Source organism: Lepisosteus oculatus, chromosome 9, assembly GCF_040954835.1.
Source record: "Lepisosteus oculatus isolate fLepOcu1 chromosome 9, fLepOcu1.hap2, whole genome shotgun sequence".
Lineage (NCBI taxonomy): Eukaryota > Metazoa > Chordata > Actinopteri > Semionotiformes > Lepisosteidae > Lepisosteus > Lepisosteus oculatus.
This window is the reverse complement of record NC_090704.1, coordinates 14,123,572-14,135,622: the sequence shown is the minus strand read 5'-3', so window position 1 is coordinate 14,135,622 and position 12,051 is coordinate 14,123,572. Positions and strand designations below refer to the sequence as shown.

The 12,051-nt window shown below is 38.7% G+C and overlaps 1 protein-coding gene across 1 annotated transcript in view; it reads left to right on the top strand.

The window, feature by feature from the left end:
* The window catches only part of ror1 (receptor tyrosine kinase-like orphan receptor 1), a 115,545-nt gene that overhangs the window by 97,162 nt on the left and 6,332 nt on the right, over nt 1-12,051 (top strand). Inside the window, exons 5-8 of the mRNA XM_015355673.2 lie at nt 6,756-6,883; nt 8,052-8,369; nt 9,352-9,597; nt 10,305-10,507. Of these exons, the coding sequence (XP_015211159.1) occupies nt 6,756-6,883; nt 8,052-8,369; nt 9,352-9,597; nt 10,305-10,507 (895 nt within the window). The remainder of the gene's footprint in view (nt 1-6,755; nt 6,884-8,051; nt 8,370-9,351; nt 9,598-10,304; nt 10,508-12,051) is intronic.

The window sequence follows — 12,051 nt, the reverse complement described above, 5'->3', positions numbered from 1 at the left end:
CCAATACCAGCATGGCCAAGTACCTTTATCTTCAGATCCCCGTCTATACAGTATGTGTATTTATTGTTATGGGTTTGTTTGGTTATTCATCTTAAAGTTATTTTTCTATTTATTAAATATATTTATTAACTTGTTCTCTTGGAGTAGTTCCTTTACATATGAAGTATGTAAAGTGAAAATTATGTATCAGACTATGTTAGAGTTTTTCCTTTCATTTTTGATCTCAGATAGGTTGAGAATGTAAGAATGAGTAGCGATTTATCTTTATGTCCATTCATTTAAGTTGGCTGCGTTTCGTTTTCCCAAAGTTGAGCCCAGAGTGTGTCTTTATTACAGTTCTCCAGCATCAGATTATTCACACACTCCAGGAAGCAGACATGGTGCCAAACATGTGTGCTTTTGTTCCTCAAGTACCAGCAGTTTGGAGTGCTGTGATTACAATCTACAGGCAGTGTTGTATATCAGCATTCAAAATAAAAAGGATGCTTTCTTTCCCTCTCTCTCACATAGTACATTTAGAACATGCAAACGCATAACACAAAGTTCTGAAGTATTTGATGATATTTTGTCCTGCCATCTGGGTCACAGAAACAAAAATATACTACTGCATTTTCGGTGTGATTATTCTCTCTTCTGCATATCCAGTATTGTTTAGTGCCAAGTTATGAAATTAATGGTGTTGACCCCTGAAGAAGAATCCAGAGCTGAAATGTAGTGTTTCTTTTCTTTACCTTTTATCATGGAATTAATCTTTACCTGTTCCTTTGAAATGGAGTCAATTAAGAAATGTACTTCCTGACATCTGTGAGGCCTGAACCAATAACAAAAAATGAAATTGGACATTTCACCCCTGTTCATTTTCTGTGGGTGGTTCCCTTTACGAACTATTCTCAGGTCTATTCATCGATTTACTGCCGCCTGGAGCAAACTCAGATATTAAAGATCTGGCTTGATGTTTGAAAGGAAACCTTGCTTTCCATTCTAATGTAATCAGTTAACTTTGAGATACAATTTCTCAGACATAATCCTTTAATTCTTGTAGTATTTCATGTATTTCTGGAAGGAGGCTCAATCTGTCACCTTCAGGCTTGCTTCAGGTTTGCTGTTGGGACCGGAAGTGAGATTAGAGAAAGTCAATTTTCTTACTTTACTTTAAGTTCTCTCCTACCCTTCAGTCATTCCGTCTTAAAAATTATTTTAAATTAAACACAGAAGTAGAACATGGGCCCTGTTCAGAAATGATGGAGCAGTGAGGAATTCTTACAATACTGCCGTTAAGAAGTATGACATTACCCTTGCAAAATACAGCCCAGTTTCTCCATAAATGCATTGCAGGTACTGTGTTATCAAAATGGAAGTACTTAGCCCTCACTTCATCTCTCTCTGAGGAAAGGTTTATACAACTTATGAAAGGCATCCCTCAAAGTGCACTTATTATTCCATTCTAACAGAATGATCCGTTTCACCATTGCCCACAAATAGAAACTCTAGAGCCTTTTTGCTTTATAAATGTAACTGCAGTTGCATGTCACTAAATTTAATTTCCTTGGTTGATTAAAGTGATTGTTATTTTTGAATGTCAAGGAAATATCATTATTGAGGTACTCACATTAGTAGTTAAACTGCTTCCCTGAGTTTTAATGCTGGCTTGAAAAATGAAACTTATTGTATTAAATTGATGAACATGTAACAGTCAATAGAGCCCCCAGGTGGAATTTGTTTTTAGATTTATTTTGTTTTATTCATGTCATAGAAAAGGAGCACAAATGTGCTTATTTGTAAAAGGATAAAAACATAATAGTGGAGAATTCTAAAAACCACACTGTTCTGTACAAGTGCAAAAACTTGTTTAAGTATGAAATCTAATATGTAGTCTTAAACTGCATGCTTTTTCTTTTCCGAATTTTGGATGTCTTTAATTTTAAGTAAAGCTTTTCAAAAGCCAAAAGGTTCCCGCAGAAGACAGGAAAGCAGATACCCCATCAGGAATGTAAGGCAAATTGAAAACAGGAAATTAAGAGAAACTTCTTAACTTTGGCAAAGAGTGCATTCCTTCTTGTTCACCTATGAACTCTTAAATTGAGCTTCAAACCCCTGCAAACTGTGCACAAGATTTGAAAGCATCATGAGAATTTTATTCTAGAAATTATTTTCACAAGCTCTCAAGGCTTGGTTTCTTTTCCAGTTCAGTTATTTTTGTACATTATTTTACTTTTTACCAATCATCCTGTTGTTCGGCTTGGTGGGGGGGAAAAGTCAGAATGTGTTAAAAGTAAAATTGCCAATATTTAAGCAGTACAAAATATTTTTGAAATCATGTCAAGGAACATTTTTTTCTAAAGAGATTTGGACTTTTTTTTCCAAAAACCTATCATGGCTGAAAGTCATACTTTAATGTTGAAGCCATAGGCACTTTAATAACAGTGAGAATAGCCCAGCAGGAACAATAACATAGTGCAAATTTCAGAGTGATTAATATGAAAAACATTCCCTGAATGGAGAATTCGGGGATGTTTATTGGTCCCAAGGGATTTTGTATTAGCTTTGGTCAATGAAATCCATTATCTCTGTGCAACAAGCATACAAAATTGATATCTTCATAGCCTAAACCTTCTGTGGGTATCTGTTTGATGTTGGTGAAAAGTAATTTTGCCACTCACCAGCATGTTTACGGTCATTGCTCCTGTTTTGTTGGTGCTAATAACATAACTTTACAGCAAAACATCTCTGTCACCTACAGATAGAACTCTGCCTAATAAAAATTGATACATCTTCACTTTGGCGTCCTTTTTGAAGAGTAGGCATTCTCAGGGTTCCCAGTCTGGGAAACTGGGACATCTCACAATGTCTGTGCTGCCACACTTGGTTGCTTGGTTGATCATGGCTCTCACACTTCCTCTTGTACATGTACCTGGTTGAATCACATCTGCTCCTCGTAAGAAATCCAGCTGATGTGAATAGAAGACAGTCCTTGCTACTTCAGACCGCGTCAGCGAATTGGAACTTAAAACGAAAAGATGGAACAAAGAAAAATAAAATTAGAAGGAGCATTAAATCAAAAGTCAATTTAAAGTCTTTTTTTATTCTATTGTGGCAATTTGAATTTGATGAATAAGTTTCAATCAGTCCAACGCAGTGAAATTGAAATGGATTTTTCCTCCTGAGCACCCCTGCCATTCTCCCATGAGATGATTCCCCACAGAGTGCAAGTCTGGCCTCTGTAAGGCTTTCAAGTTGCGAGGTGAATCCTTTTTATCAAAGCGAGATGAGAACGCACAGTGGTCGATTCCTGCCTGAACCCCAGTGTTCCTTGACTCTTCTGTAATGATAAGCACATGAGATGCATTTCTCCTGAATGGCGGGCCAATATATATCTGGTGTGGTTTATCCTCAGTACATTAAAGGGGGCTACATCATAAGTGCTCGCAGCTGCTGTTTTTATATGCAACTCTGCCAATCCCAGGTCAGGGAGATTAGAAAGCCTAAGATACCTGTAGGGCTTCTCCGTAAAATCGGTCAACAGAGTGTTTTCCTTTTTGTAATCATAAAACAATCCACGATACCACGAAAATCCACGATACAAAATACCATCCAGGATTTTTGAATGACTTTGAAGCTTATTTCGTATTATTTAGTGAAGTATTTAATATTTTCATTGGAAACATCTGTGAAAAATGAGAAAATTGTTCTGTAGCTGAACTGGGAGTTGTCCGGAGTCGAGTGATAAGACCCACCTGGCTTGCAGTATCTAGAGACCTTTAACTACCTGTTCCCTCCCTGACTACAATCTCCATTGCATACAGATGAGACCCCCTGAAAGGGCACCAAGCGTTTTGGTCCAAATCCTGCTAGAGAAATAAAAGCTGAGGTACTCTAGGAGCAATCCATAAAAAACAAGTCTTACATGCTCCTAATGAAAAGACACGGTGTTCTGTTATGTCAAAGGCCTATAATCATTTAACTGTCTGACAGTTCTTATTAACCAATTTAAAACTATGGCTCAGAGGAATGTCAGACTTTTATTATAATATATTGAGAAGTATGCCGATCCATCTTCCCAATGTGTGGCTGTATGTCTCTCTCAATGCTAACTTGGCACAGAACATCCAAGTAGTCCCAAGTCAAACATGTGTTTAAATATCCTGCTTCTTCCCCCTGATTCTTTATTGTTTTACCGTGACAGGATCCACAAGGATTTGTAATTCATATCCACAACGGTGCTGCCGAATCCATCCATGTGTGTGTATCCCAACTGGGATGCTTCTTTTTAACATGTTCAAATCTGCCTCCAGCAAAAATACTATTTTGTGCATCTGAACTGACCGCTGTTAGATGACTATTGTATTTGGGGAGTTTATGTATATTTTTGTTATGTTTTTATTACATTTTGTGTAGAAGATTTATGATCCAAAAGACTACAGCATGCTCTGTTAAATGTCCAAATAACTTTAATTAAAAATTAAAAATGAATATATGTGGCTAGTATGAATGAAATGTGAAGGGGGGTAGTGTCTATTGTGAAAAAGACTGGATAAACCTTACTGTGCAAATAGTGAATAGTTTTTTTTGGGTCTTCTAGCTGGTGGCTCATTTCCTCAAAGCACAGACAGCAGACAGCCTTGGGTTTGGATGAGTGAAAGTAGTAATTTGCTAAAAATTGAGTAACGGTTTTGTGTAGTCTTCGTGTCATTTGAAATTGTCTTTTATTTAGTTCCACTACCTATGCTCTAGTTTTAAAGGAACATGTCCTTTAAAGAAAAGGAATGAGTGCGGGTGAAGATCAGAGTTGGATTATGTTGCTTTTAATCTCATTTTTTAGATGTCGGAGGTGGGGAAAGAGTCTAGCAACAAACCAAGTAATAAATGGCCGTTTACTTCATGTTCATGTTAAATCATGTTCATCTCATGTTCTCAATAGGAAAACAATATTCATCTTCTAACATAGAACTATAGCCTAAAATTATCATCTCTTTTATTGTTATTTTTGTTTTGGTAACTCTTCCGTTGTTGGATTCAAACAATTGGATAATTTGACCTTTAAGTTCTCCAACAAACTTTTCATAACTCATGCTGTTTTTTGTGCGCTCCATACTAATGTATAAATTTCACGACAACATAAGAGTGTCTCTGGAAAACACATAAGCTGCTCAGGGCGAGGGTGATGATTCATGGGTCTTTAGTGGAGACACAACCTGCAGCTTCACAGTGAAGACGCTTGCATGCCAGATGAGTGGCGCAGTCTACAAACGTCTCTGACTCTTCATTACACCCTGTTGAACAGCATCCAACAGCTGGCAACTGCCCCTGGGGCAGGAAACTATTGGGTTACAGTGCCCAATGTTGAGCGCTATGGCAGGGGTGCGCAGTCTGTACCACTGCATTTTAATAAAGTCAAATGGGTCAAAGACGTTTTACTGTAACTTTAAAGGTTTTTCCGTCTGTGATGAGACAGATGGCAAAATGTAATAATACAAACATCTGCTTCTTATCTCCTGCCCCAGTAATATTCTGACACCCAGGCTGTGCAGCCACTCAGTTTCAGTCTGAGTGTGCCTCCATTTCCGTGTTCATGTCTGTATATTTTTTTTAAAAGGACAGATTTGAATGTACATCAAGTTTGCTGGCAGAACTCCTAAAATTTCCTCTTGCTTGCTCGTTAAGTCAGAATTAAGATACTTATTGTTTTACCAATATTATACAAAAGATGGCGCAGAGCTTTTATATAATGAAAAATGACCTCATATCCCCTTAGTTAATGATTTTCAGTACCATCTCATGACAAGGAGACTGCTCAGTGCTTTATAAAAGGCTTATAACAGTTCAGTAAGGTTATATCTTTGAATGTGTTCTGGATATTATGACTTGCTGTGCACACTTGCCAACACATACTAATAGTATAAAGATTTGGTGTTCGATTATATTGTAGTTCATTTGTTTTAAATTACATGACATGCTTCCAAGAGAAAGACATTGTATGCAAATTATACTGAATTTCAAACACAAGCACAAACAAATCTGTTTCATAATACTGTGGGGAATTGAATTTGATGAATACTCTTCACGTAATTCAACTCTGTGGATCTGTCCGTGAATTATACAGAGTTCTGTCTTTCTCTCTTCATCCCTATAACTCAGTTTGCAACAAAAGTCTGCATGAAAGTTTTTTTTCCAGTGAAAACTACTGCTCCCTAGTGGCCTGTTGATAACTAGCTGTAAGTAAAAGCAGATGTTTCGCATTCGGCCAGGACTGTATAACTAAGGAATCACGCTGCCGTGCATACACACTAGGATGTATCATTTTTTTAGAATTTAACTGAAAAGAGCTTTTAATACCAATTAAGTCCAGTTAAATAATAATAAACCAGCAGGATCACTGTAAAAAGTGGATGAGTTGAAGTAAAAATGTAAGTGTAAGAAGATGTAAGAAGATCTTTTTTTTAATCCCAATCCACACACGTGTGAGAAGGTGGGGATGAGGGAATAAGGGATCTTATTAAGTTTCTTTACTTTTCCTTTTTATTTGGTATTGTACAATTATTCTCCCTTCACAAATATCACAGTTTGTATACTCAAAACGTACTCACCTTTATGTAAATCTGACATTATATGCTTAGTATTTCAACATGAACATTTTTGACAGTATGAAACTGTAAAGGTGCTTTTATTTGTTTCTCTAGTGTTCAGTCACTGCTCAGTAGTGGTAATGGGGACAGTGTCCAGTGAATGCCCAGTGTGATCTTTATTTGCTTTCCCAGGGATGAGTACGATGAGGAAGGATTCTGTCAGCCCTACAGAGGCATCGCTTGTGCAAGGTTCATTGGCAACCGGAGTATTTTTGTGGATTCACTACAAATGCAGGGTGAAATTGAAAATCAGATAACAGGTATTTATGTACTGTATTTGGCTTTGTCTTTTGTTAAAATATTACAACATTTTATTTTTATATTCCACCTAAAATACACACATATCAACGGAAATCGGATCAGGTTGAATGTTTCTGAGGCGTATTTGCAGTACTTTCAAGATTTCAACCCAATTAAAACTCAGAAGGAAAAAAAGACATAATTATCCACAATGGTTAAATGCAGATGGACTTAATCTGTTTCATACAATTCAAATCTCGTATTAACAAATGCATTCTTATAGGGTATGTGTCTCTTAATAAGCATTGACAATGACACAATGACACTGGAGTAAAGTATGAGAAATAGATGTTGATCTATTGAAACAGATGATCCACAAGTTTGTGGCATGTTCTACAGTGACCATTTTGTATTGTTCCAGAATGTTACTTTTGAATTATAATAGGGAGCAGGTTCCAAAAACAGGTGTAATTTAATCCAGTATGATGTGCATAAACTAAAGTGTTTTTTTTTGCACTTTGGTTCCAAATAAAGTGCATAAATCTTGTTTTCTATCTTTGTTGACACAGCTTGTTTAATATGCAATATTTTAAAATTAATTTACTCTCAAGGCATACTCTAAAATCATGATCACAAAGTGCTACATCTGTTAAAGGTCCAGTATATCTTCAGGAAACATGTCTTTGGCAGCCAGAGTATTCTCTTCTGTCTTTGTCCTAAAGTTCTATAAAATGTAAAATACTTGACAGGGACAAGGTCTATACTGTCATTTGAAGTTTAATAACCATTGCAGTATAATGTCTTAGTAGCCAACAAAAGGTAGTGAATGAAATAGTCTGGGAAAAATTGATATTTCTTTGACGGCAGTAAAATTATTGCAAACTTACACTTAATTGCATTACTGTGCTATACTGTGTGTGCTGCATCTGAAGCTTTAGAAATATAAAGACAGTTTTGTCTGCTGTGACTAATGTACCCGAGGAAAGATGTCTGAAATAGAGAAGTTGGAATTGGAGAGTGTGGAGTGTGGAGTGTGGAATTGAAGACGGAAGCTAGGGTACTTATTGTGATTTAATATATATAATACGTTTTTATTACAAATGGTCAAAAAAGTTGTGTTTTTTACTGAGGAAATAGAGACCTCTGTTGGTTTTCAGAGCGGCTTTGATTTTTTTTTCCTTTTCTTAGCGGCTTTCACGATGATCGGCACCTCCAGCCATCTGTCAGACAGGTGCTCCCAGTTCGCCATTCCCTCCCTCTGCCACTTCGCCTTCCCCTTCTGCGACAGGACATCCGGAGTGGACAAGCCCCGCGACCTGTGCAAGGATGAGTGCGAGATCCTGGAAAACGACCTCTGCAAGACGGAGTACATCATCGCCAGATCCAACCCCGTCATTCTCAAGAGGCTCAAGCTGCCCAACTGCGACGACCTTCCTGCCTCCGACAGCCGCGAAGCAGCCAATTGCATGAGGATTGGGATCCCCATGGCGGAGCCCATTAATAAGAGTAAGACCAGGAAAAGTGGATTGTCCATTGCTGTGTGCCAGTGGTGGTCCTTCCTCTGAAAGCTTTTCGAAATGATTGCCCTTTCTCTTTTGTCTCCCTCCCATCTCTAGCTGACAGCCGTTATTAAAGTACTTATAATTAATAATAATTCCTTACACTTATATAGCACTTTTCTGGACACTCCACTCAAAGCGCTTTACAGGTAATGGGGACACCCCTCCACCACCACCAATGTGCAGCCCCACCTAATTGATGCGTCTGCAGCCTGGGTTCATGAGCAGCTCAGCCAGTAAAGGCGCAGGTGTAGAGAGCAGTTTGAGATCTGTGATCCAGATGTCATTGGTTCAAAGTGACCGACTGTAACTGACAGTGCTACAAAACGGGCTCAGCGATGCTGGGGGCAGGGCTGGAATGACCTGCCCAGGGCTCCTTCACTGCCTAGTGATCCTGGTGTCTGCACGTTTATGGTGGACACAAATCTCCTCAAACCCCTCCTGAACCTCCTGTATGTGGCTGCTGTGTAGCTCCGTTTAGTGAGTAGCTCGTAGCTTGTCAAAAGAGGAATGGCTCAATGGAGCAGACATATACGGTACTTTCTTATGTTTCCCTTTTGGGTCCAGGGATCATTTCTGTATGCCAAGACAGAAAGTCGCAGTTAGCAAACCCAAATTGAACAGGTATAAAAAAAGCAATTGCCAATTCTAATTTTTCTGAAAAGGAAAAAAGAAATCTGTAAATTTGACTGCTACAAAATTGTCTGGAGAAGGGTTTAAGGAGTCATTGTTTCTAATATTAACATGCTCTGTCAATTTTTCCTTTTTTTATTGTATTCCTTTTACAAACCGTCTCTTTGCCAAGCAGTCGTTAAATTGATATGCCTTTGTGCACATCTGGCACATCTGTACTTGAAGTAGTTTGAAATGGGTTTCTCACAGGGTTGTACAGCTGTTCTGAAGGAGACTGTGCTGTCTGACTTTTCTAGATCACAAGTGCTACAACAGCTCTGGTGTTGAGTATCGGGGGACCGTCAGTGTTACCAAGTCAGGACTGCAGTGCCAGCCCTGGAACTCCCAGTACCCCCACAGCCACACCTTTTTAGCAGTGAGGTACCCAGAGTTGAATGGGGGGCACTCGTACTGCCGGAACCCTGGCAGCCAGCATGAGGGTCCCTGGTGCTTCACCCTAGACGACTCTGTCAGGATGGAGCTGTGTGAAATCCCAGTCTGTGGTGAGAACTACATATTAATCAGAATTCCACTCAGTATTTGCTTATGTAAACCATAAACCGTCTGCACCGAATTTTATTGTCAGAAAAGCCTTATACAACTAAAGGGATATCAAATGTGATCATTGTTCAGCTTTTCACTGCCACATGAGAGCTGAATTATTTAATTCTAAGTACTGTTGGTCAGCTTTGATTGTTTCCTTGTCCTACATTGTTTCTTTGGAAATGTAAAGTTCCTGCATTTTATTTTGTCTTATGTTAAAGGAGGCCTAATTAACCTGCATTTATGAATTAAAAAAATAACACTGTCATTCCACACTACAATTACTTGGTTTCCAAATAATTTCCAAAGTTCAACTACATGGTACAGAAAGATATTTTTCTAGGTAATTTATATATTTTTTAAAATAAAAGAAAGCAATAAAAATGGTGCCCAGACCTCTTTTATCTCTCCTGGGGGGCACATAAATAAAATATTTAGCACTATATTTAATTTACACCTATTCCTTCCTCAAAAAAGCCACAGTGAAGAGGTTGTAAAGTGCCAGACAATTCTTTTGGGGTACTAATTTAAGAGTCCCTGTGGGCAGTTATAACAGTCTAAAATTTGTCTGTTTAATTGTGTAATGTGAGGATTTTTTTTTTCGTTTTACAAACATGTGGGGAGAGTGTCTTTAAACAAGAGAAGGCATTATCTTTTCATCCTCCAGACTTCAAGGAGAGCAGTAAGATGGGGATCCTCTACATCCTGGTGCCGAGCGTTGCCATTCCTTTGGCCATAGCCCTGCTGTTCTTCTTCATCTGCGTCTGCCGCAACAACCAGAAGACCTCAAGGCCCCCAGCCCAGAGGCAGCCCAAACCAGTACGCGGCCAAAACGTTGAGATGTCCATGCTGAATACGTATAAGCCTAAGGTTAGTGACTGTAGCACAGCCCGTGTAAAAATGTACCATCTTCTTGGCCATGGATGAATATAAGAACGGCCTAAGAACTTCTGATTTCATCATATTCTGTGGTATGAAAGGCCCCAACTTCAATATGGTTCCTCACAGGGCCGAAGTGAGCATTGAAAAACTCACAATGGCTTGATAATCCAATGGAGACATCTTTTTACCGCAGCAAACCCCGTGAGTTGCCCTGTTCCAACTAACCTCATGACGCCCTTTTTATACCAATCATTCCTTTAATCACACCCATATGAGAATTCACCTTCTAACTCTTCACCAATTTTCCAATTAACTAATTGTCCCCCAGAGTGTCTATTTAGAGAAATTTAATGGCCTAAAGTGGCATGACAGCTGTAAATGTTAGTCTATCCTGACCCGGCCTGCTGCACATCGCAATGTAACTGCAGAACACATGAGATGGTAAACAAGGAGAGCTGAACTCTTGTATGTGTTACTTTATAGTTGTTGTAAGCCAGCTGTGCCATAGACTTTCATGGTCCAAATGCTGGCATTTTTCGGACACTGATTTTTCTATGCTTTACGGCTTGAGATGCAGCAGGCAAGTACATCATGTCCCTATCAACTCAGTGCAGTGAGTGGCAGTCTGTGGTCATCACGTTTAGTTTTATCTAATATACAGTGGTCAGAAATGAATATAAATGATGTGCTGTTTAGTCTAAACTTTCAGTCCCAGCATCAGGAACTCTCAGGTGGCACAAAATCAGGGAAAAGCAAGCACTTTAACTTGCAGTAAACAAACAGCATTAAAAGTACAATAGGCTATTAATTCCTCTTTTTTCCCTCTCCTTTAATTTACACTGCGTTTGTTTTGTCTTTGAACATTTTAACTGTTTTTCTTAGGTTGCTTTCCTTTGTGTTCAAATTGAGATGTTCGTAGCTTTTTGAAAACTTCTCATATCCTTTACTTCTTGATGCAGACATCCAGCATAAAGCAAAGTTTGCCACCACATGGAAGTCATTTGCCAAAAGCCCAGGAATCTTGGTGTGGTGGTGTTCTTATTATTTTGCATTCTTCTGGTACAACGCGGCATTCTCTGGATAGTATATAATTCCCCATTGCTTTGACAAACCAAACCACCACAAACCCTGTGGTATTCTGACTTCTGAAGTAACATTGTTGTACACTTTCATCGACTTTCCAAAACAAACAGTGTGGAAGTCAGTTTTAAAAACGGCATCCGAAGAAAGCACAGGAGATGGTGTTGTGTATCTGAAGTTGTGAAAGCTCTGTCTGAAGCTCGAGGTTTGTTCTGCTTGCTGTGTGGCCATGCTGAGGAGCTGATTTCTGGCCTCCAGATCTCCATCGGTCAGGTCACAGACCTTTAGGAGTAGGGAGAGGAAGGGGGACTTTCTTCAGGAGTCAATCAAAATCTATTTATAATAAGCTCTGTTCTTTTTATCAACAAAACCATAGCCAGCATCACAATGACATCTTTTGTGTGTTTCCTGGTGTCTCTATGATCCTATAGAGATCTCTGTTTTCCTTACAA